This window comes from Musa acuminata, chromosome BXJ3-8, assembly GCF_036884655.1.
Source record: "Musa acuminata AAA Group cultivar baxijiao chromosome BXJ3-8, Cavendish_Baxijiao_AAA, whole genome shotgun sequence".
Lineage (NCBI taxonomy): Eukaryota > Viridiplantae > Streptophyta > Magnoliopsida > Zingiberales > Musaceae > Musa > Musa acuminata.
In genome coordinates, this window is record NC_088356.1 from 42,333,537 (window position 1) to 42,357,864 (window position 24,328).

The 24,328-nt window shown below is 40.9% G+C and overlaps 4 protein-coding genes and 1 long non-coding RNA gene across 7 annotated transcripts; 4 read left to right on the plus strand and 1 right to left on the minus strand.

The window, feature by feature from the left end:
* Positions 1-160: 160 nt before the first annotated feature.
* On the plus strand, positions 161-6,770 carry LOC135645387 (phospholipid-transporting ATPase 1-like). The gene is made up of 8 exons (XM_065163711.1): positions 161-314; positions 401-2,662; positions 2,740-3,046; positions 4,388-5,063; positions 5,153-5,276; positions 5,362-5,581; positions 5,663-6,121; positions 6,301-6,770. The coding sequence occupies exons 2-8, from the start codon at positions 1,138-1,140 to the stop codon at positions 6,512-6,514; spliced, it is 3,525 nt and encodes a 1,174-aa protein (XP_065019783.1). The 5' UTR covers positions 161-314; positions 401-1,137; the 3' UTR covers positions 6,515-6,770.
* Positions 6,771-7,481: 711 nt separating this feature from the next.
* LOC103995386 (myb-related protein 2) lies at positions 7,482-10,783 on the minus strand. Of its 3 annotated transcripts, XM_009415958.3 has the most exons (7): positions 10,645-10,783; positions 10,334-10,547; positions 10,153-10,229; positions 10,010-10,067; positions 9,849-9,936; positions 9,703-9,772; positions 7,482-8,651 (listed from the first exon to the last, which is right to left on the minus strand). In XM_009415958.3, exons 2-7 carry the CDS (start codon positions 10,542-10,544, stop codon positions 7,926-7,928), a joined length of 1,230 nt encoding a protein of 409 aa, XP_009414233.1. In that variant the 5' UTR covers positions 10,545-10,547; positions 10,645-10,783; the 3' UTR covers positions 7,482-7,925. The 3 variants fall into 3 exon arrangements, with proteins under 3 accessions (XP_009414233.1, XP_009414234.1, XP_009414235.1); XM_009415959.3 differs by lacking the exon at positions 10,645-10,783 and having other exon boundaries at positions 9,849-9,930; positions 10,334-10,607; XM_009415960.3 differs by lacking the exon at positions 10,645-10,783 and having other exon boundaries at positions 10,297-10,475.
* A 202-nt stretch (positions 10,784-10,985) lies between these two features.
* Positions 10,986-12,277, plus strand: LOC135645389 (uncharacterized). The gene is made up of 2 exons (XR_010498768.1): positions 10,986-11,120; positions 11,228-12,277. It is a non-coding gene; the product is annotated as an uncharacterized LOC135645389 (long non-coding RNA).
* Positions 12,278-14,961: 2,684 nt separating this feature from the next.
* Positions 14,962-17,220, plus strand: LOC135645388 (probable lysophospholipase BODYGUARD 4). Its single transcript, XM_065163713.1, has 4 exons — positions 14,962-15,375; positions 16,108-16,457; positions 16,540-16,736; positions 16,814-17,220. Exons 1-4 carry the CDS (start codon positions 14,970-14,972, stop codon positions 17,154-17,156), a joined length of 1,296 nt encoding a protein of 431 aa, XP_065019785.1. The 5' UTR covers positions 14,962-14,969; the 3' UTR covers positions 17,157-17,220.
* Positions 17,221-18,377: 1,157 nt separating this feature from the next.
* LOC103995385 (NADH--cytochrome b5 reductase 1) lies at positions 18,378-23,786 on the plus strand. Its single transcript, XM_009415957.3, has 9 exons — positions 18,378-18,566; positions 19,200-19,341; positions 19,422-19,512; positions 19,660-19,737; positions 22,515-22,595; positions 22,669-22,758; positions 22,956-23,021; positions 23,239-23,325; positions 23,520-23,786. Exons 1-9 carry the CDS (start codon positions 18,461-18,463, stop codon positions 23,610-23,612), a joined length of 834 nt encoding a protein of 277 aa, XP_009414232.2. The 5' UTR covers positions 18,378-18,460; the 3' UTR covers positions 23,613-23,786.
* Positions 23,787-24,328: the final 542 nt, after the last annotated feature.

Consider the following 24,328-nt stretch of genomic DNA (forward strand, 5'->3'; position numbering starts at 1 on the left):
TTTGATGTGTGTTTTCTCCTTTCTATGCATACACTTCAGCTTCATATATATATATATATATATATATATATATATATATATATATATATATAGAACCATTTTTAAGAAAATATGAAAGTGTATAGCTTGAATGAATTTTCTCTTGTAATATGAAAATATGAGACTTACAAATGTGAGATGTCTTTGTTATGCTTGTGATTCATTGGCATCCCCAATGATGGTGGAGCTTCATCATCTTGCTTGACATCGCCCCTCAACAACATCAAGCTGCTGCTTTCATAGCTCTTCTCCTTCCATTAGTCTCTACTGTTCAGGTTAGGCCAAGGAAGGATCTCTCATGTCCATTAATCTCTACTGTTTCCATGCCTTCTCTGAACTATTCTTCCTCTGGGAATGACAGGTCTCGCGGTCTGTGGAGAGGTCTTTATCACGTGAATGACCATCTATCATTCTCCCAAAATGAACTGTACATGTGCTTGATCCGATGGAATGGTCAGGATACACTTGAGCATCGCCTCCTCAGTCGAGCTTGGCGGCGTCGGTATCTCGGATCAGGTCAACCAATGCGACTCGGACCTTATCGTGTTGACCTCGACATCTGGCTCGAGAGACAACACGATTCAACAGGGGTGGTAATTTGCCGCGGTGATGTGCTGTGGATATCCACCTCAACCCTGAGAATGGTTCTGGACTCACTTGCCGCTGCTGCCAAGCAGAGTTCAAGGTAACATCCCTCGACTTACGGAATGGGAGACGGTGCAATTTCTACCGAAGGTTCTGATGGTGCTGACGGGAGCAGAGACTTGAGATGGCAGCAGAAGGGAAGCTGCAGTCTGAACGGAGGAAAAATGGCGTAAGGATGCAAGAAAGTCTCTACAGTGAATTCGATGGAGAAGGTCTTGGTTAGGAGCTTGGAGAAGAAGCCATGTTGGACTCGGATGCTTGACTCCTGACCTTGTAGATGGCTTCTGGATGCCAAAGTCATACCTCATCTCCTCGGTCATAGCCGTGCATCATATTTGACAGCCTCCTGGTCTTCTAGATGGCCTGCTCGGACCATTCGGCTCTTCTGATCTGCCATCTAAATCCATGGATTCTGCCCCTCTGTAACTCCTGAAGCTTCTCTTCTTCTCTTTCATGGCTGCCAACAGGCCCTCCTTGAACCCGTCGGCGCCGCCGGATGACGATCCCGACGTGCTACCGAAGGCTGCCTCACGCTCGAGGAGCTCGTCGTCGTGGCATCGTGCCGAAAGGATTCCGTCGTCCAGTTCGAATTCCGCTGTCTCCTTCGAGCGTTCGACGTCGAAGCCCGTCGCTTCTTTCCCCTCCAAGCGCTCCGACTCCGAGAAGCTCGGATCGCAGAGGGAGATCAGCGACGATGACGCCCGGTTCGTGTACGTCAACGACCCCGGGAGGACCAACCAGCCCATCAAGTTCGCCGACAACTCGATCAGGACCACCAAGTACTCTGTCCTCACCTTCTTGCCCCGCAACCTATTCGAGCAGTTCCACCGCGTCGCCTACGTCTACTTCCTCATCCTCGCGGGGCTTAACCAGGTCCCGCAGCTCGGCGTGTTCACCCCTGCAGCTTCCATCCTGCCGCTTGCCTTCGTGCTCGGCGTCACCGCGGTCAAGGACGGGTACGAGGACTGGCGGCGGCATCGCTCCGACCGGGATGAGAATAACCGGACCGCCCAGGTCCTGGCGCCCGGCGGCGAGTTCCGGCCCAAGCGGTGGAAGGACATCCTCGTCGGGGAGGTCGTCAAGGTCACCGCCGACGAGACGCTCCCCTGCGACATGGTCCTGCTCGCCACCAGCGATCCCACCGGCGTGGCCTACGTGCAGACCATCAACCTGGACGGCGAGTCCAATCTCAAGACCCGGTACGCGAAGCAGGAGACGCAGTCAACGCCGCCGGAGTCGACCGCTGGCCTGATCCGCTGCGAGAAGCCGAACCGCAACATCTACGGTTTCCTCGCCAGCGCTGACGTGCCGGGCGAAAAGCGGGTCTCACTCGGCCCGTCCAACATCATCCTCCGGGGGTGCGAGCTGAAGAACACGAGCTGGGTCGTCGGCGTCGCAGTGTACACCGGGCAGGACACGAAGGTGATGCTGAACAGCTCCGGCGCGCCGTCGAAGCGGAGCCGCCTCGAGGCGCACATGAACCGGGAGGTAATCCTGCTGGCCGTGGCACTGGTCGCTCTATGCTCCATCGTCACGGTGCTCGCCGGCGTGTGGCTCGCCAACCACCACCACGAGCTCAACGACCTACTGTACTACCGGAAGGAGGACTACTCGGGACCGAAGACGGACACCTACAACTACTACGGGGTGGGGTGGGAGACGGTGTTCAGCTTCCTCAAGTCAGTGATCATATTCCAGGTGATGATTCCGATTGCGCTCTACATATCGATGGAGCTGGTGAGGCTGGGGCAGGCCTTCTTCATGATCCAGGACAAGAACATGTTCGACGAGGGGAGCAAGACGAGGTTCCAGTGCAGGGCGCTCAACATCAACGAGGACCTCGGGCAGATCAAGTATGTGTTCTCCGACAAGACGGGGACACTCACGGAGAACAAAATGGAGTTCCGGTGCGCCAGCGTTGGCGGGGTGGACTACAGCGCCGCAAGTGATGGTGAGGAAGACGGACACTCGATTACAGGTAATAATGATGCGATGCTTACTTCTTCTTCCTCGCCCATATGCATCAGAATTGTTTCTGATGATCGTTCATCGCAGTGGACGGGGAGACCTGGAGACCGAAAATGAGCGTGAAGACCGATCCGGAGCTGATGAATGCGGTGATGGGCGGGGAAGGAATCGAGAAGGCCAATCGTGCTCGTGATTTCTTCCTTGCGCTGGCGACCTGCAACACCATCGTGCCCATACTGGTCGACACGCCGGAGCCATCGCTCAAGCTCATCGACTACCAGGGCGAGTCGCCCGACGAGCAGGCCTTGGTCTATGCTGCTGCTGCTTATGGTTTCGTGCTTATGCAGCGCACCTCCGGGCATATCCTCATCGATGTGCTCGGTGAAAGACAGAGGTACTGCTACTCTTCATGCTCCTTCCAATTATTTGCTTCCTTCTTCTACCATTTGTTCTATCATTGTGCTGTGATTCCTGAATCAAAATTGGGTCTTTTTAGATGCCTTGTTGTCAACAAGCTTTAAGCTTAGGGTTCGTAGTGGCTGGATGTTAATATCCTCTTCTGTCCCTCTTTTCTTCTTCCTGGCTTTGCCATGGTGGGAACAACATCAGCAAGAAGAACAGGGATTGAATTGGTTGATCTACTTTGCAACTGACCCATTTTGGTCTGTTACTTCGATATGCAATCTGAAGTATAATTTGGTTAAAAGCTTTCCCCGCTTTGTCAGAGAAAGATTATGTTCCCACTCCTTCAACCTTATCATATGCTCAATCTCTGAGGAGATGACCAAGAACAAATGGAGAAGAAAGAAAATCTTATCCAGTGTTTAGTTGTTATTGGTGTCCCCTTGCTTGGTGATTGGTTTCATCAACAGTACCACCGCCACATAATTCCAATCAATCAGAACTGGAGCCAGCACAATATTCATATCTGGCAAAGACTTAGACTTGGTCTACCTTCATTTGCTTGCTTCTCTCTCAAGTTTATCAGTGGATGGGATGTCCACATGGATCCAATTAAACTTCTTTGCTGGATCTATTTAACTATTGGCTTAAATATGTCCTTATAGTATTATGATAAGTAGATGCTCAAATAACGTTTTAACATTTTTTATCTTAATTTTCTACTCTGTTTTCACGTTGCCATGAGTCCCCCTCATCTTATCGGAAATTATATTTCACTTTGAAGTGATTGCCAAAGAAGTTGGGTGATCAGTTTTTTTCCAAAAACCTGAAGCTGACTTGAAAGTGCACAACTCCAAAGTCTTGTTGACTTTAGCATCTTTTCTTCTAAGATTTGTGTCCCAATTGCTTTAGATTTAAATCTAATTGATAGTATCACTTCTACAAGTAATAGGAAGACCTCAAACCTACTTGAAGAATTGTTCTCAGCATTAACTGCAGTTTGCAAAACACAGTCTTCTGAGCATGGTTTGCAGTACCGGTCCGTACCGCCCGGTATGGGCGGTACGTACCGGTCCGACAGGCTTCCGGTACGCGGACCGCCTGTTACCGGTCCGGTACTGTAGCAGTACTGTAGCACTGCTACAGTACTAGGCACGCCTGAATATACCGCTCGGTACACCTGGGTGTACCGAGCGGTATACCGTACCGTACCAGTACCGAGCCCAGGTCGAAACTCCGGTACGATACGGTATTGCGAACCTTGCTTCTGAGTACCAGTAATTCATAATTTCTTTTTGTATAAGTATCTTAACTTGCAATACTGGAAATGCAGATTTGATGTTTTGGGCCTTCATGAATTCGATAGCGATCGAAAGAGGATGTCAGTGATAATTGGCTGTCCTGATAGAACAGTGAAGCTATTTGTGAAAGGTGCAGACAATTCAATGTTTGGAGTTGTACAAAAGAACCTAGATTTGGACATCATTCATACAACCAAAACAAATCTCCATTCCTATTCATCTTTGGGTCTGAGGACATTGGTGGTTGGCATGCGTGAATTAAGTGAACACGAGTTCAAGAAGTGGCAGTCTGCATATGAGAATGCAACTACAGCTTTGATCGGCAGGGGGAAGTTGCTAAAAGCTATCGCATCAAATGCTGAAAGAGATCTTCACATCTTGGGTGCCTCTGGGATTGAAGATAAGCTCCAACAAGGTGTACCAGAAGCCATAGAATCCATGAGGCAAGCTGGCATCAAGGTTTGGGTGTTGACAGGGGATAAGCAAGAAACTGCCATCTCCATTGGCTATTCTTGCAAGCTTCTAACAAGTGAAATGACTCAGATTGTGATCAATAGCAACTCCAGGGAATCCTGTAAAAGGAGACTGCAAGATGCAGCTTCCATGTCCAGCAGACTAGCAGGTGCAGGATCTGCAAAGTCTCCTCTGGCTTTGATCATTGATGGCACCAGCCTTGTCTACATTTTGGAGACAGAACTGGAAGAAGAGGTAAGAATCTACTGATGCACTTAAATTGATTCCTTGATGTATTGGTCTTAGGATTGATGTGGTTCTGCATGTTGTTCTTGCTGGAACAGCTATTCAAAGTGGCCACGACATGTGATGTTGTGTTGTGCTGCCGTGTGGCTCCATTGCAGAAGGCTGGAATTGTTGCTCTCATAAAGAACCGAACGGATGACATGACCCTTGCAATTGGCGATGGTAATGTAGCTAACTTGAGAATTCACTTCAAACTTATAGAAGATATCAATTCCTTGTTGTGTGCTAATCTTGTGTATGATTCCAGGTGCAAATGATGTCTCAATGATCCAAATGGCTGATGTTGGGATTGGCATAAGTGGCCAAGAGGGAAGGCAAGCTGTCATGGCCTCAGATTTTGCTATGGGACAGTTCAGGTTCTTGGTGCCCCTCTTGTTGGTCCATGGACATTGGAATTACCAAAGGATGGCCTACATGATCTTGTACAACTTCTACAGGAATGCTGTGTTTGTCTTCGTCCTATTCTGGTAAGCATCATCATCGATACTTCCACCCAATCTGTTTGTTCAGCTAATTTGTATGTTTAACATATGGTTTTTGAACTCTAGGTATGTGTTATACACTGCGTATAGCTTGACAAGCGCAATAAGCGAATGGAGCAGTGTCTTGTATTCTGTGATCTACACTGCACTGCCAACCATCATCGTTGGAATCCTTGACAAGGATCTTAGCAGGAAGACATTGCTGAAGTACCCCCAGCTCTACAGGGCAGGGCAGAGGGATGAAAGATACAACCTCAAGTTGTTCATCTTCACTATGATGGATTGCATTTGGCAAAGCATTGCTATATTCTACATCCCTTATCTTGCATACAGACACAGCGATGTTGATATATCCGGCCTAGGAGACTTGTGGATCCTTGCTGTGGTCATTCTAGTGAACATTCACTTGGCCATGGATGTGTTTCGGTGGAACTGGATCACACATGCATCTGTATGGGGTTGCATTGCTGCAACAGTAATATGTGTCATCATCATAGACTCCATTTGGATGCTACCTGGTTACTGGTACAGCCTATTTCCCTAACCTGTTGATCTTTCTTTAGTAGTTTCAAATCTTGTTGATGATCACAAATTCTTGAATTGGTTACATGCATCTTAATGCCTTGAGACAAACGAGCTCATTGTAGCAGATAGAAGACAACTTTGCGTAGACTCAATTTACTGATGCCTCAATTTTCATGCAGGGCCATCTTTAACATGATGGGGACTGGATTATTCTGGCTATGCCTTCTTGGCATCATAGTAGCAGGGATGGTTCCTAGGTTTGCAACCAAGGCTTTGACAGAGTATTTCTTGCCTAGTGATGTGCAGATTGCAAGAGAACTAGAGAAGTTTCAGAATTTAAATGCATCCACAATATTAGAAATTCCAATGAGCACATTCTCAGACCCCCAGTGATGATCTACCCATTGGATTTTGTTCTTCCAAAATTTTCATTGGTTTTCTCTTCTTTCCCTGTGCATACTACTACATTCTTTTAGCTGAGAACCCAATTTTTCACCGATTGGTAACTGGTCAACCATCCAAAAGGATGGATAGATGGGTAATCCATCTGTCCTGTGTATCTGTTTTACATACATACCTTGTTAAATTGTATTGTACAAGATAGTGAAACCACACATCTCAATTTGTGTATTAAAGTTGAGTTTTGTTACTACCCTTGTGTTTTGGATACTTTTTTCTTGTTCACCATAGTGAATATCTGTGTATTTAAAGTTTTCAGAACAGTGAGGTAAATTGTTGGCAAATTGTTTAGTTCTCAGGAATAACACTTACCAGACAACTGTGGTGTAGATTCTTATTTCTCACTTATCCATGGATGTCGAATTCTTATTGAATGTTGCAATGGCCATCTGTGCCTCCATAGCCTTCAGAATATTTCCTGTGCTTGTAAGAACAGAAATTGCACATAATCCATTCGCAAGTAACCAGATGAATGGTTAAACATAATAGCAGTTCACACTATTAATTGTTATCAGAGATAAATCAGGAAAGAATTTCTCTTCAAGACTATATAAAAACTCAACTCCCAACTGTTGGAAGCACGAAATGGGAATTTCTAATGCCAGATTAGTAACTCATGTAGTGGTTGTAAAAATGAAAGTAAATTTTTTGTGTTTGTTTTGGATGAGGTTCTTCTTTTCCTCTGAAGAACATGATAGATGATACTAAACACTTTCTGGATCCTTTTGAGGACCTAAGACATTCTCATGTGTATTACCATCTGAGGCTGCAATCTGATCTGTTGGCCATGTAATAACCAGACATGAAATTAATCCTACTAGGTCTCTCTCTCTCTCTCTCTCTCTCTCTGTCTCTCTCTCTCTCTCTCTCTCTCTCTCTCACACACACACACACACACACACACACACAATCTAATTGATGCTTTGCTAACATAAATCCAGGTGAATACAATAATGCATTAAGAACTGATGTTCCTTTCTTTTTTTCCTTTTTATAGTTCATCAAAAACTACATGATAGTTCAATACAGGTAGCTATTCCATCAATGACATGTATCACACAGTGAAGGATATCAAAGAAATTGACTTGCTAGAATGGCTAGTTTGGCTACAAAGGCATGGTATTGAGATTCTCCTTTATACTGCTGTATTTTACATGCATCCTCAGTTTCTTGCAGCGCACTGTCCTTTTTCATTAGCTTCGTGTTATAGCCATCAATTATTTTGGTTAAATAGATTGGTTAAGGAAGCAAGTGCTCACCTTTGCAACATGATTATAGTGCAACATGCCTCAGTACTGCAACATTATAAATGGTATATCCTTGATCTTTCTCTTCTAGGCACAAATCAGCTCCAGCTAAAGCCATTCAAGTCAAATCTGCTACTTGTACCACCTTCATTGTCTTCATGGGCATTGAGATCAAGTTGTGCTGTGTGAGTAAGCAGCCCAAATCTATCTGATTGCTTGCCTCTCCCCTGTTGATCTGCAGGTCTACTGCTGTTTGGGTGCTCAACAGATATGTTCTCATCATCACTTTCCTTTCCCTGGGCCTCAGAACCAGTTCCTCCTTCATTTTGGGTCTTAATGCTTGTAGGAAGTGTCTCAAAGTCCTTCTGGGCTGCGAAAGATGTCCTTTCTGAATCTCCTAAGCTGGATGAGGAAAAAGTCTTGTGCTCATGCAAATAACACCATGCAGATTGAGTGTTTTCAAGCCTGCTATTCTCATGAACTTGTTGCTGGCACAGTGGTAAGCTGCCATTGCAGCTTCTCAAGCTTTTACAGGCACTTTGTGATCCTTCAAATGATGTCAAGCAACTTTCTACTGAGCAATCAACAGGTTGAGATGGATGCAGCTCTGAAGTGTTCAGACCAGGTATTTCTTCTGATCCTTGAAATGCATTGCTGAAACATTCACTTGAGATTTTGGAAACAAGTTCACAGAGCTGAACTTTGGCATCTTCCACTCCTGGAGACCCTAAATTCTGTTTCCCTAGTGTCTCTTGAGCCTTTTCCAGCACTGACTGTAAGTATTTTCCTTGTGCCTCTATTTGGAGTTGCAAATTCCTTTGAACCTTTCACAAACCCATTTTTCATGACACTTGTTAATTTTAAGCATCGCATGGAAACACAAAATAGAGGAGATTGAACAGAACGAAAAAGGAATCAAGCATTTTCCTGAAACTTGATCTTTGAGGTTTATTTTAGCTTTACAATTATCAACTAAATGTTGAGTTTTGTTTTTTTTTAGCTTTAGTAGATTTTGTATAAATATCCCGGTGGGATCATGTAAATGTTTTTGTAAATTCAAAGAAAATTTAGATGAAATTTTTTTTAGAAATAACTCTAATTGGGAAATTCTTTTATTAGAAGGAATTTTGATGATCATGTGAAGAAGATGATATAATAAATAGAGTTACATGTAAGGAATTTTTTAGTTACTGCAAAGCATGGTATGCAGTACCGAATGGTACCGCCCGGTACGGACGGTATGTACCAGTTCGATGACATACCGGTACGTGGACCTCCCGGTATCGCTACAGTGCTACAGTATTATACTGTAGCAGTGCTAAAGTGTTATAGTGTAACAGTGCTACAGTATGAAAGAAAATATATAAAATTATTCGGTACACCAAGGTGTATCGCTCGATATGTCCTGGTGTACACCCTGGTGTACCGCTCGGTACACCGGTATCGTACCATACCGAGCCAACCTCGAAACACCGGTACAGTATGGTATTGCATACCTTGCTGCAAAGAGCTCAATGCGAGAAAATATTCTATGTAGGACACTATCATCTACAATTTTTATATTTGTTGGTGTGCAATCCTCTAAATGTTTCTGAAAATTATCAAGATTAATGCTACAATAACCATCATCTAATCTTTCTCTCAAAGGTGGATGAGTTCAGTTTAACTCAGTTTCTTGTGTCTTTCATGCTTCCACAAAGAAGCTACTTGTATGGTGTTAACACTAGGACAAACACACAGTATTTCATCAAAGCTAATTTAGTTGCAGCCTGCATGCTTGACTTAGGAGTTTGTACTATGTTTATGTAATTGTTGAATTTTTTTTCTGTGCATGAATTCTGACAAGGTGTCAATAATATGTAATTTAAGACTTACCTCAAGATGTTCTTGTAGCTGCCTCTGGACTTCAATTTGCATTTGAAGTGCTTCATTTATCTGAAAACTTCTGAAATTAACAACATCCTGTCAGTCCAGATTCATCATACTTCAAATCATTACAGTGTGCACTGTCTATGTCTTACTTGTTTGATTGGGGCATGGTACTTGTGTTAACCATGAAAGATCCATTGACATCAATTGTTCTCTCTGCTGCTAATGTACAACCTATAACTGCAAGATAAATAAGTCTTTGTTTGCATCTTTTTCCTAGTTGCAGAATTCAAAGTTGGAGGCTGCTACTCACCACTCTTGGTGCTTCCACTGTTTGCTTGAGCTTGGAGATTCTTACTGAGCCTATACTTCTACAATTTCACAAGAGCAACACAGTCTTCAACCATGACAGCAAAGAGAAGAAACAAGGAAAAGAAACCAGCAATAGATCAGGACCTGTAGGTGACTTTTCAGGTGATACAGTGTTAGTCCAGGAATGCCCATAAGTCTCATGACTGTTTTTGGTGTAGCCTCTGCAAGATGATGATCTTAAGTTAGCTCTCAAGGCAAGATGCATCGGCTATGAATGAGAATGATTACATTGGATTCTGTCTTCTTCTTTTGTTAAGTTACTCACTGTCTGCTCCACCAAGTTGATTCACAGCTTCTATGAATCTCTCATGGAGCTCAGATGTCCACTTCAACCTAGGCTTGGCATCGGTTGATAGAACCAGTCCTGACTCTTCTGGAGCACTCCCTCCTCTTTGCAGCAACAATTGCCCGTCTGCAGGAAAAGTTTCCCTAGAAGAAAAGATATTGCTGTGGCTTTGATGATAATGGTGATACATCTTCTGCTTGGGAAGGAAATGGCAAGCAAGGAGAAGTTAATTTCTCATGCTGGTGAAGGAAGAGCCAAGGCTCTCTTTATAAGGCAATTGCAAAGAGAACCTGGAATCATTTGAACAGAACACTTGGACTGATCTAATCCTCACAGCAACTTGAGAAGAGATCTTCTCCTTGTTGATTTACCATGGACCAGAACCTGCAATTTTTACTTTAGATTCTCCTGGGATAAAGCTTCCCACTCATCTTCTGCAGCAGCAACTTTTTGTGGAACAACTGTTGCGTGTCCAAAAGAATAGATCCATGAATGACTGACTATAAAAAGAGGAAGAACCATATACCTCTCAAGGGAATTTTTGGACCTACTGCCATGTCTTTTAATGTCTTTACAAGTTCCAAAGTTGCAAGATTCCTGAGCCGTGAGAATTAAGCTTTGGGGGTGCAGTGCATGTGAGACTGGTTTGACAGGATAGCTTGGTCGATGGAGCTTGGAGTTCAAACTGTGAGATGGATTCAACTGAGTAGTACTCATATTATCTGATAGGAGAAGTCTGAAAATTCTGTTTGACTGGCACATCTAGGTGTGGTCCTGAATCAGATTTCTTAGATATTTATACAAAAATAAGCATCTTCTTTTGCTTTTTCTGAGAGAAGAATCTTCATATATTTATTTCACTGATTCCTGCAGGGCCCCCTCATTGTTGGAGGAGGAATCAAGATTCATTTCAAGGCCATGCTGCAATGGGCTGTATATTGACCAATATACCGACAGCCCTATTATGGCACTTTGCTTTTTTCTCTAATATAGCATGATGGATTTGATCTATCCATCCTTCCTAAGAAAAAGGTAAATTCATTGTTCACATTATATTCATGCTCCAATTTTATGATTCGACATGTTCAGTTATCAATCTTAAAGTTAGGTTCTGCATGATGACAAACACCTAACAAGAATTGAACCATCATTACAAGGATCATCAGCTTGTGATTTTTCCTGCCCAAACATTCAGAGTAACCTATGATATATTCAGCAAATCATGCAGCAATTAGGATAACCTCACAATCATACAGATTATTTTAATATCATGCTTTACGTTGAGTAATGGAAATGATATTCGTAATAATAATGATATTAGTATATTGTTAATGGTAATGGTAATGATGATGATAATGGTAATAATAATGATAATGACTATATAGTATTTGTAATGATAATGATAACGATAACGATGATGGTAATGGTAATGGCAATGGCAATGGTATTGACAAAAATAATGATAATAACAATGATAAATAATATCACTTGTATTGCTTTGTTCTTTTTTATTTCGTTTGAGTCATATCTTGTTTTGAGCAGTACAGATATACTTCTGCCTATTACCAATAATTGATCATCCAGGACTTGAGTATACTACTCTCCCCCATCTTGAGTGAGATCCACTGGTTCTCATGCAAATCTAATAGTTTAGCAGTTGTGTTGGATATGATTCTCTAGGAATGAGCACTGGATTGCCAACAAAATGGCTTATCATCATGAGATTACCATATCTATCGTTATCAGAAGTACAATTATTCTTTCAGAATCCTTCATCCAAGTGTTAGAGATTTTTCTTATCACTCTGTAAAACACTCATCGAAGCATATGTCCATCCCATTCTATTCATGTATTAAAAATTGGGAAAGTTGATGGAATCCTTCTTTTCCATGATAAGAATAAGAACATAACTATCTTTTCTCATGTTTGTTCTATTGATCTTGATGATGATGGAATATGCCATGAGCCCAATGATGTGAAACACTATTGTTGCAACAGCATTGCCCAAAATATGAAAGTTTCACTTGTAGACACTGAAGAGTGAGTTTGGCAATGTTTCACCTCTGAATTCTCAGAAAAGAAAAGAAGAAAAAAGATTAATGCTTTGTAGTTTATTCATCGTCAAGCTGGATAGGATCCTATAAAGAAGACTAGTTTGAGTAGGCAAACATGAGCATGTTCTTGTGATGGAAATCATGCATAGAACACTTTTTCTTAGAGTTCATCTAAGCTTTTCTTTCTGCCTCCTACAAAATCAAAGGTGAAGAAATGAAGGCAAGATATGAGCTTGTGCTTTATTCCTTAGAGATGCATAAGATTTTAAGATGAGAGGAGCATTTGTAGGTAGATGAGGAATCTGATACAGTTCTCTTTGTTGTCAAAGCATGCAGAGTTGGTGATCAGGAACTATGTTGTAACAATAGCCTGCCTACTTCTTAGGAATGCAAAAGAAGTTAGGTGAACCCCTCAAGCTGAACAACTGCTGCTAAGACAAATACCTTTGCTATTTCCCTTCAATTTGCTATACACAACTAAATCCAAATCTCACAATTGTTTAGTCAATTCTACTCTGGAATACAAGAAAACGATTAAGCTTTAGATGCTGCATTGATGCCATTAACCATCGAATAGAGATTAGAAGGGATTGAATTAGTAGTTTACTCTATATCATTTTCATTTCAGAATGAAACTGATAAGGAATAGATCCCTTCTCATTGATCTGATGAAGGTAATGAAAATGCAAAGTATACAAAGAACTGAAAAAGAACATTATGGAAAGAAATATGAAACATGGTATGGTGTTATCTCATAAATTCCACTAACAACATTATCATGAGGATATAATTATTCAGTCATCAATAAATTTTTTTCATAAAGCCAAGTACAATATTATAGATCTCACAACATTTTAAGGATAACAAATTGGTGGATGATTTCAGAGTTCGGTAGATTTACATACATAAGACCTTGATCCAACTTTGGATCTATGGCCTAAATATTACTTCAGATAGTAATTATATAGATAGATAGATAGATAGATAGATAGAGAGAGAGAGAGAGAGAGAGAGAGAGAGAGAGAGAGAGAATTGCTTCAGATGGGATTGTGATCATATCTAGTTCGCGAGGCACAGGCAAATTTTGGTTTCAAGTTGCATATTTTCTCTACAACTTGGAACCTTGAAGATATCTGGTCTCTTTCTTCTAGTTCCAAGTATATGTTCTTTCTGCATGTGAAAAAAGGTGTGAAGGCTCAGGGAGCTCATCTCAAATCAAGATAGCTCAAGCCTCTAGATGACTGAAGAGAGGAAGTCTATGCACACAGTCCTCTCTCCTTGGAATTATGGATATTGGAATCCCTTGTTCTAAAGATAAGAACAACTAAAGCATTGTTGCTAGTGAGACATTGGTTTCAGAAGACAGGCTCTGTCCCTTTCCTGTGTCCACTGGCAATGAATGCATGCTTATTCCTTTGTCCCCTCAGCTATCAGTAGGTCTTCCATACTTGAAGCTCAGGGTTGATGATAATCATAAGTTCTTATTATTCTCTCCAACTTCTTGAATGAATTATTTGTTGTTTATGTCGTTGAAGTCTGTGATGGAGTACACTTGTGAGCAGAAAGGAATCAAGTCATGAGAGTTTTGGGGACCATTATGTAGGCTGTGCTTGCAGAATATTATACACAGTGTAAGAGATTACAACTGCTTCAATTCACTCCTCAAGTTGCAGAGGAAATCTATGGCCTATCAACTTATTATTGGTTTGAATCTCATCAAATATGATTTGGAGAAGGAAAGAAAAGCCAAGAGAATGGTGGAGCACATGATTTGGTCAAGCAAGGCTACTTTAAAGGCCATTCATACATTCCATGCTTTCTGGAGAAGGGTGGAACACGTAATTTGGTCAACCATCAAAAACAGGAGTTGGCAGAGAGAGAGAACTTGCAACCAGAAAAAGTTGACTTGTTCCAACCTCCCAGTTAAAAGATAGCCCAACTATTAACTTGGATCCATTTCAAGGTTACTGCTGAATTGTGAGCTCTGGCTTTGGCACATCTGGAATGGCACTGCAGGGATTCAGTGTTCAAGCATTGAGATGGACATCATTCTTAAGTATTTGTATGGTTACCACGAACAACAGGAGCTGCTTCACCAGGGAATTCCTGTTGCCGAAGCATCAAGCTGTGCAAACAAGCCAATAAGATCCGAGCTCAAAAAGGAGGATAGATTGAGAGACCAATTCCCTCTCCACAAGCTACTTGTCTTAGAGCTGTGTAGACATAATCCAAGGCAGATGCTGTAGTTTGTTCAGATAGATGAGACAATATGATTCCTTTATATTCTTAATCTCCATAGTCATAGCTTCATATATGGATTGGGCTCACCCAGATTCATGAGATTTGGCCGACTACAACATCTCCATGTCAAATAAAGGTATCCATTCTATGAACCTCCCAGAACAACCACAGGTTGCTTTCAGTGACGAACAAGAAACACATGGCCCTTATCAGAAGTCGAAGAAGGATTCGGGAAGGAATGCAAAATTCGTGGACGCAGGAGCAACACACCTTTAGCTTATTAAGCTTCCCTTCTCCTCCTCACCCCCTCTCACCAAAAGATGCCAACTTCTTCCACATTTTCTCCCGGAGATGTTGTCATCTCAGCTGTTAGCCTCCTTGTTTTCGCTTTGTTAGATCTCCTGGACTTCATTCTCTGCTACTTCTATAGGTTTCTTGATGTTATTCTTGAGGGGAACCCAGTCCCATGCTACTGCCAAAGGAGAGGAAGAGAGGAGAGGTCTGATGGAGAGGGAGGAGAAGAGGTGTCAGAGACTTTGCATGGGAGAAGAAACCTTTTCAGAGAAATGGGCTTTCCATTTTGGAAAGCAGCATCAGATGGAGAGGAAGAAAGGGGTGAGCTAAGGTTTCCCAGGTGGTCTGACTGCAGCTGTATCTCATGCTTGTCTTGGCAAGAGAGGGGGCAAGACAAGCTTCACTTGGCTGTGATGGAACCATCATCTCAAGGTAAAATGGATGTTTTAGCTTTGCTAAATGCCAACCTGTTTCCATTTGTTGCTGAAGACATCTTGCTTGTTCTAAAGCACAAGATAAAATTCTTTGTCACCTCAAGAAATTAATATTCCTTACTTTATTTTACATTGTTATTATGCAGCAAATTTACTCTCTTTTTCTTTATATTTCTTGGATTCTTCTCAGATTTGTTTAGTACTTGTTTATGAAGTGCAGATACATGACCATATTGTTCTTCTTGATAGTGTCATCATACTATTCTCCTGTTGCTGAAATGTGATGCTTTAAGGCTTCAACTTCAAAGAATTTACACGCCTTTATAATCTGATAATTTCAGCATCATAGATTCTGTTTCATTTATGTTGTCTAAATTTTAAGAACCATACAAACAGCAATTATAGTTTCTTTGCATATTTGTAATAATCTTTGTTGTGATTACCTCCCAATCTTAACCCCACCTAACAGTTATGCTTCCTCTGTGGAAGCCCAAACTGTCTGTTTTCCTTGATTTCCTTCTACAGTGACCACCGAGCACTGAGCATATCTTCTCTTCTATTGATCTCTCTTCTTCGGTAGACGTATCTTAAAATCTACTCTTCAATGTCCCAAAGCAGCTCCTTTTATGCAATATTATCTACTGGTTTTAAAGATTGTTCATCTTGTTATCTTTTTCTAAGCTTTTGTAATTCCATAAGATGATATTTGACCATTACAGATACAAAACAGGTAGAAAGAAAGAGTGCGATACGGATTCAACTGAAAGTGTAGTTTTTCTACATGGATTTCTTTCTTCCTCCTCGCTTTGGGTGGAGACAGTCTTCCATAATCTTTCTGAGGTGACCAAACAAAGCTTCAGGATGGTTGCAGTGGATCTCTTGGGTTTTGGCAGAAGTCCAAAGCCAACAAACTGCACGTATACAGTGCGAGAACACCTCGACATGATTGAGGCATCTGTGGTCAGGCCACTGGAGCTGAATTCCTACCACATAGTTGCTCACTCCATGGGCTGCATCATTGCATTGGCCATGGCAGCCAAGCATCCTGAGTCTGTTAAATCCCTCACATTGGTTGCGCCAGTAAGTCCCCATGTCGCAGAGTTGAATCATGTTTTCTTCTGAGTTCTTCTCATGTTTGCGGTCATCTGTTTCCTGCACACAGCCATGCTTTGACTCGACAGAAGAGGAAGCAAGTCACACCGCACTGAACAAATTAGCTGAAAGGAGAGTGTGGCCACCATTACTGTTTGGCTCTGCAGTCATGTCATGGTATGAGCACATCGGCAGAACTGTTTGCTTCATCTTCTGCAGAAACCATTCGACATGGGAATGGACGATGAAGCTAGTGACAAGGAGAAGGTAACGAATGCACTCGAGCTGCATTAAGAGCCCTGAGTCTGTGCTGCTACTTAGCAGAGCTCATTGTGTTTCTGCAGGGCTCTCAGCTTCCTGTTCATGGATTTAAGCAAGCATACCCATCATTCGGCATGGCACACAATGCACAATGTGTTATGTGGGGGTGCCAAATTGGTGGACAAGCACTTGGAAGCTGTGAGAAAGGCTAAAATGCCAGTGACAGTGATCCATGGAGACAAGGATCAATTGGTGCCGATGGAGTGCAGCTACAACCTGAAATCCAAACTCCCCCATGCAGACCTCAAAGTTATGAATGGCAGAGATCATTCTTCTGTGATCTTGGGCAGGGAAAAGATGTTTACATGCGAACTGGAACAGATTTGGTCCACTTCTACCAATTGCACTCACATACCACACTCATAAATGATTATATATATATCTTAGAATTATATATGCATATAATTCATAGGCCATAATATTAAGACTATGCTGGTCCAAAACCGGGTGCGCCCAGTTGCATGACTCACCCAACAAAACCACCGGCGGTGGGGCCCTCGAGATGTGCTCCCTCGCGTTCTTTTATGTCGATTGCTCTGTTCATCTTCGAATCACACTGCAGAACATCCAAATCACCGTTCTTCCTCTTTAAGATTCACATGCAAAGTCTGATGTCTCTCTCTCTCTCTCTCTCTCTCTCTCTGTGTGATAGATACCAATCATCAATTGAAGGAGGGCAGACGGTTGCTTACCTACCCGATAGCAGTCACCAAACACCTACCCACACATCTCCATCTGAAGTGGACCGAACGAAACGGTGTTGTTGGATGCGTTTGTCATGAGCTTACGCACAAGTAATCGAATGAGTCAAACAAATTGTGTTAAATGAGTAATATTCTTCAATATATTATGAAGAGGATATGGTATTTATATTGTTCGAATGCCTCGTAGAATATGAGTTTGTGTCGGATCCGAATCGTATGTATTCTTCGGGTCCGGTATATGATCTTCGATATACACACCCGACCCGATAACACACCTAACCTCGTAATGGTACATATGTAAATTTACCCAAACCTATGCCTCCTTTTACCACATCAATCATTTGACTCCAAACCGATGGGCGATCCGCTTCTGGAACTATATTTATTACCCGTGATACGTACCCTGGAACCGTACCAAACACGACTACCACAGAAATCTGAACCAAAGTGTGTTGTGCCTCTGTAAGTCTTTGGGTTTCGACGAAATGAGTGTGGATCGAACCCAACCCGAACCGCTGTGGATCGTGAATTTGGATCCGTTGGATTCTTCGGGTCCAGCATATGATATTGGATCCATAACACACCTACCCCCGAATGGTAAATCTGTAAATCTAGCCAAAGGAATGCCTACTTCTACCGCACCGAACCTTTGACTCTAATCCAATGGTCGATCCGGTTCGGCTACTTCATTTACCTACTCATTTTGCATACCCCAAAGAGTGCCAAAGGCGCGCTGTCACACAAAATCTCAATCAAAGTGTAATTTAACATGGTGTAAATTTGGGTGTCGCTGAGAAGAGTGTCTGTTCCAACCCGAGCCTCCGTTCCGCACCTCCCCTTCTCCACCCTACTCTGATTCCCGACTGCTTTAAATGGTCCTCTTGCCGAACCCCATGATCAATACAAAGAAGAGGGAGGAGAGGGTTTGCAAAAGAAGCCCAAAGGCGCCTTCTTTTTGGCAAATCCATGGAGATTCTGGAATCCTACGGCGTTGAGACTGTTGGAATAGCCGTCGCCGTGGTCGCCGTGGCCGCCGGCGCCGCTTACTTCTACTTCGGCAAGAAATCAAAGGGTGAGACTTTGAGACCGTTTCGGGGTCAATAGTTTGGATTGATTTGGTCTTTCTTCTCACTATATGGTTTTGGATACTTAAAAAGTTATGTTGATGTCGTTGCTTGCACTTGGTCTGTTTTGGGTGGTTTTCTTCGTTGATTTGTGGATCGCATATTTTTCTCTTTTCTTTGGTTTTACTGAGCGTGTTGTAGGCATCAAATATTATTTTGGATAAAGGTCGCGACTTTTGTGTTTATAGGGGCTATTAACTTGCACGTTGTTTGTTCTTTTTCTTGGGTATTAATCATGTTGATCGCATTGCTTGACTGCAATGGTGAGTCTGATGGTTCAAAATTGGATCTTTTGGCTTTTACGCCAACTTGTAGCTGCAAAGATCTTGGAAGAATCGCTTTTAGAAATCGTAGATTAGACTTTGTAATAGTGATTATGAAGTATGTCATATCAGGGAGATGATGATCCCTCTGCCTTGTGGAAGCTATTTTTTTTTTTTATTCTTGAGTTTTGTACGGTAAAATTGATAATGATTTATTGGTGATTGGCTAGTGAATTCATATGATGGGTAATCTTTTGAAGGGATAAATAGGCTGAGAATCTTTTATGCCCAGTCAAATGATATGGTTTTCCTTCACAGGTAGCTTGGACCCTCAGAATTTTAAGGATTTCAAGCTTGTCGAGAAAAATCAGCTTAGCCACAATGTGGCAAAATTCCGATTTGCTCTTCCGACTCCCACTTCTGTTCTAGGTCTTCCGATTGGCCAACATATCAGTTGCAGGTTGGTCCATCTTTTTGTACATGCTGTCTGCTTGAATGTCGTGATCAGCACAGCTCAGTGTTTGCTGTTTGCACTTACAGGGGAAAGGACAATGTTGGTGAAGAGGTTATCAAGCCTTATACACCAACGACGCTGGACTCTGATCTTGGTTACTTTGAACTGGTTATAAAGGTACATACAGAGTCTTATTCTGAATATGGAATTTTATGTTTCTTTTGGAAGACATCAACATCTTGCTTGCTGCATATTCTGAGGATGACATATGGGCTTGTTCAGCATAGGCTTTATCGTGACCTTTTGTCGTTGTCCAATATGTAGATGTATCCTCAAGGAAGAATGTCTCATCATTTTCGTGAAATGCGAGTTGGTGACTACTTATCTGTGAAAGGCCCTAAGGTATGTGATCTTTATATATGTACCTTTTAGTTCTTGCTATTTTGCATTAGATAAAATGCCATTCCTGAACTTCATAGCATATGAATGTTCTTCTTTGTGTAATGTCCTATTGTCCTGGCACTGTGCATAATCTTTCTTAGTGTGAAAACAGTAAACCAGCAATTGTTCAAATCATCAACTGCTTTTACTTCTCAAGGCTATTGAATGATTAAATTTTTCAGTAACGAAAAGTTTTGTCTAGTTTAATTTTATTTTTTATCCTGATGTAAGCATTTTCTGGTTTCCTTGGTTATTCTCGTTAGTTTTATAGAAGTGTTTCTTGCCATGTTCATGCACACATAGCATATATGTCATGTAGGTCTCCTGCATGGTAGTTTGGTGCCAGTGGGGTATGTGCCATGCAGCCATTGTATCATGGCAGGCATCTTAACCTGTCTCTGATTGATCAAATAATTTAGACAATAGGTTCCATGAAGGATATAAATTTTGTATTTTGACTGGTTACAGTATGTTTCTGCATTAACACATGCACATTCCTTGGAGGAAATAAATCTGTGTAATACTGCACCTTTGCTTCCACAAAATATCTAATAGGACAGCAACTTTTATGTTCCATTTTAAATTAATTTGTCTTCCTATCGCTCTTTGTTATTCCTTTTCTTCTAGATTTTTTCATGTAAGGAACCTTCATCTTTTGATCCATTTTTAAGTGTTTGAAAAACCCGCTAGATCTCTGCTTACACCCTTACCTGCATGTGTAGATGCATACATCAAGATTTATGTGAATCCAAAGTGTCGAAGCAATTGAGATCTCTAGCACCTGATGTTTCCTGAAAATGATTTTGTTCCATGAGTGTCAATTGTTGCATGATATATAGGAATAGATTTGGCTTAAACTTTTGCCCCTGCCTGATAGGAGCATGGAGAGTATGTGCATGAGAAGACTTACTACTGAGTTGACAAGTATTTCTGCATTATGTATGTCGGGATATGACTAACCTTCATATGATTTAGTGAGATGGTGTCTTGACTCCACTATCATGCTTGGACTGATATCATTTATTTGTACAGATTTTGTATAGGCTTCCAATCATTTCTTCTTGTTATCTTACACATTGCGACTTCTTCTACTATTTATCCTTTTAAATTATTAATTCTCAACCAATGTATAGTCAGGAAATTGCAATGAATATATCTGTTTGTGAAATCTTCTATATTGAAATTGTTATTATAATATCTTATCATCCTAGTGGTTGATGAATGGTATAGTCTGGGACTCATATAGCAAGGCGCTTAATCAATTAATGAACTACAGTCACAAAATTAATTTGGTGTTTCTATTATAGGAAAACAATCAAATCAAATCCTAATTAGTTATTTGGTGATTATGACACTCGAATTTGGCAAGTATTCAAGTGTATACTAGTCTGAAGTTGCTTCTTCTTTCAATGGACTTTCTCCAGGTAATTTGTGAGGCCAATTATAAAGCTTCAACTTTTAGGATCTCGGATATTGGTTTAATTTCTCTGTTATTTAATGATTCTATTAATTTCTGTAGCTTATGTTATTTAACTCAGATATATAGACATAATTCAAATATTCTTCTGAAAGCAGCTTCATTAGTCTTTTGTTCATGCATTGAATGCTTGTTAAGGTTTTAGTTGCTATATTAACCCTTCTCAAAATTTTCTCTTTTTAATTTTGATATTTTATAGCAAGAATTTTAGAGTTATGTCCTTTATATAATAAGAAACAACTTCATCTTAATTTCTGAAAGTCTTTTTGTCATCTATCATTCAACATTGTGCTTCTTGCCAATAATTTATAGTGTTTGTTTTTGTAATGGGAAGTGCCCCTTGAGGTTAGCAAAGTTGTGCCTAAAATGGTAATTGCTTTGTTGTTTAGATTTAAGAATGCAAAACATACTAAGGTCTTCTTTGAAAAACCAGTTACGTTCTTAAAAGTTTGAAATGGAGAATAGAAATTGCTATTGATAAAGTACATGAAGATTATGGACATAGTAAATTTTCTTGATAGAGACTAAATAGGTTGGAAGTTTTGTAGCCCACTGTCCATTCAGCTTTGTCCGTGGGCTTCTTTTGCTCTCCAGAGAGCAAACCAACTTTCAAGACAACTCACCTTCCCTCATTGATAGATATGGAATAGCTAGCTGTAAAATTCTTTCCTATCGAAATCATTTTCAGTCTACAGGTTATATCTGTGTCTAAAGGTGTTGGGGATATTTTCAAAGTTTAACTTTAAACACTATGTATTGGAATGCCAGCTTGCTAAATCTCCGACTTGTATCAAATCCTTCTTGAATACATACTATTGGATCTTGGTAGATGAAATATTTTAATTAGAGTGCATTCCATATCTTAAGATTGGAGAAGATGCTTCTTCAACCCCGATCAGTGGAAAGAAATGCTTACCCTTGGTGCAACCAATATCTATTGTGCAACTGTCTCAGACATATTTTTTCATCAATCATACTATATAGTATATACCATGTGAAAAAAGTTGGCACTGTGGTAACTTGAGCATATGATCTTCTCAAATAAGGTTGCCCTATGAGGAGGATAACTTAATAATCTTTTTGTCTGAAAACAGTTGAGGATATAGTCTTGTCTTCTTAAATTACATTTCAGAATCAATGAGGTCAAGTAGTCGGTTTAGCTTCTTGAATAAGTTTTCCTACACACCATAGTTCATAACTGCCGTTTTTAAAATTAATAATTCTGCAGTGTGACTTGCTGTTGTCTCTTCTATGCTCTCAGGGACGTTTCAAGTATCAGGTTGGTCAAGTCAGAGCTTTTGGAATGCTAGCTGGAGGATCTGGCATAACTCCAATGTTTCAAGTAAATAGTACTTAATTATCATGTCTATGACGCTGATATTCGAAAAGTTTATAATATTTGTTTGGATCTTTAGGTTACAAGAGCTATACTGGAAAATCCAACAGACAAGACCAAGGTCCATCTTATCTATGCCAATGTCACTTATGAAGACATCCTTCTGAAGGTATAGCTTTACACTGTTTGTAACTTCTTACCTAAAAGATCATATGATGTTGATGTTGCATAATTCCAGAACAATTTTGTGTAGCATTTATCAGTATAAATTTCTTAGCAGTAACTTTTTTTTTTTTTTCTGTATGTTTGTTTTACGAGGGTTTGTTGACTGTCTCATCGATCTGGTAAACTTTGTATTTCATGCAGGAAGAGTTGGACAGCCTTGCTAGGAACTATCCAGATCGCTTCCAGATTTATTATGTGCTTAATCAGGTCAATATTCTTTTTCTGATTGACCTCTTGAAGTTCCATCTACTTTTATCCAGCCAATTGCAAACACTTCTTCCTATCTGAAGCAGTTTGGATGATGATTTCATGAGAATAAACTTTTGATAACACATTTGATAAGTCATCAGCTATGTGCTTCTTTCAATGTTCTCTTCCTTTCATCATTTTCTTACAATATTTACATAATTCTATTTTTGGGCAGCCCCCTGATGAATGGAATGGTGGTGTTGGCTTTGTGTCCAAAGAAATGATTAAAGCTCACTGCCCCGCACCAGCGTCTGATATCCAGGTATTTTGTCCAACTGAACAGATGTCATCATCTGAGTGAAGACATGTATATACATAAAACAGCAATAAAATCGTAATATGTCAACTATTAAGGATCGACTATCATCATTAAAATCAGTCAAGATCCATCCAAGCTTGGCACGAGCATTGATGGTGTTATATATAAAATTTAACCTTTGTTTTGATGATTGGCAGGTTCTGAGATGTGGCCCACCTCCCATGAACAAGGCCATGGCTGCACATCTGGATGATCTGGGCTACACAAAGGAGATGCAATTCCAATTCTAAGGGAGTTTTGGCATTTGGAGATTTGTTCATTTAACATTTGGAATTGAGGAGGACAGAAATAAGATTTGCTTGATTTATATTTCAGTTCTGCAGAATCAATGCCCAGAGTTGGAACTTTCTATTGTTTTACTAGACTTATGGCATTATGAAACCAACATTTTGTTGTTTACTGTATCCTGATTTGAGTTTAGCTGATGGATGGACAATTACCATCAACTCACAATCACAAGCATTTAGGGTTTGATGGAATGTGTTGATGTCCTTATCACCTGATAATACAATGTTTAGGAATTGGTGGTGCATCTTTCATGTGAGGTAATCACCATCAGACCCTTGATTTCTGCTATTACTTAGCAAAATTGTAGTTAAGAGTTTTCCCTATAAGATATGATCCTCTTGAGCACCACCTCTTTACTTGATCACAGCATGCATCAAGGAGCATACTGTATGATATGCAAATTTAATCTGCCAAACCTAAGCAGTAGCAAGCATCAGTATTAGCATATGTATGAGACAATCTCCCAATCTTTAGAAACAGTATCAGTATCTGTTTAAATCCATTCAACTGGCACATACTGTTTTAGGTTCGTAGCTGGTCTGTCCAACAAAAACTCATAAGAAAGAAAGGAAAGCTCATAGACTCAAATGAAATCATAGCTTTAGAAAGTAACATGGATGCAACTTTTGCTTGTAACTGGGTCAAGATAATGATAATG

Coding starts and splice junctions, on each gene's coding strand:
- LOC135645387 (XM_065163711.1), top strand. CDS start 1,138: ATGGCTGCCAACAGGCCCTCCTTGAACCCGTCGGCGCCGCCGGATGAC. Junction 5,064..5,152: donor AGACAGAACTGGAAGAAGAG/GTAAGAATCTAC, acceptor TTGCTGGAACAG/CTATTCAAAGTGGCCACGAC. Junction 5,277..5,361: donor GACCCTTGCAATTGGCGATG/GTAATGTAGCTA, acceptor GTATGATTCCAG/GTGCAAATGATGTCTCAATG.
- LOC103995386 (XM_009415958.3), bottom strand. CDS start 10,544: ATGTATCACCATTATCATCAAAGCCACAGCAATATCTTTTCTTCTAGG. Junction 9,937..10,009: donor CAGTGGAAGCACCAAGAGTG/GTGAGTAGCAGC, acceptor TTTATCTTGCAG/TTATAGGTTGTACATTAGCA. Junction 8,652..9,702: donor AGCTACAAGAACATCTTGAG/GTAAGTCTTAAA, acceptor GGTTTGTGAAAG/GTTCAAAGGAATTTGCAACT.
- LOC135645388 (XM_065163713.1), top strand. CDS start 14,970: ATGCCAACTTCTTCCACATTTTCTCCCGGAGATGTTGTCATCTCAGCT. Junction 16,458..16,539: donor CCCTCACATTGGTTGCGCCA/GTAAGTCCCCAT, acceptor TCCTGCACACAG/CCATGCTTTGACTCGACAGA. Junction 16,737..16,813: donor AAGCTAGTGACAAGGAGAAG/GTAACGAATGCA, acceptor GTGTTTCTGCAG/GGCTCTCAGCTTCCTGTTCA.
- LOC103995385 (XM_009415957.3), top strand. CDS start 18,461: ATGGAGATTCTGGAATCCTACGGCGTTGAGACTGTTGGAATAGCCGTC. Junction 19,513..19,659: donor ACTTTGAACTGGTTATAAAG/GTACATACAGAG, acceptor TCCAATATGTAG/ATGTATCCTCAAGGAAGAAT. Junction 23,022..23,238: donor TTTATTATGTGCTTAATCAG/GTCAATATTCTT, acceptor ATTTTTGGGCAG/CCCCCTGATGAATGGAATGG.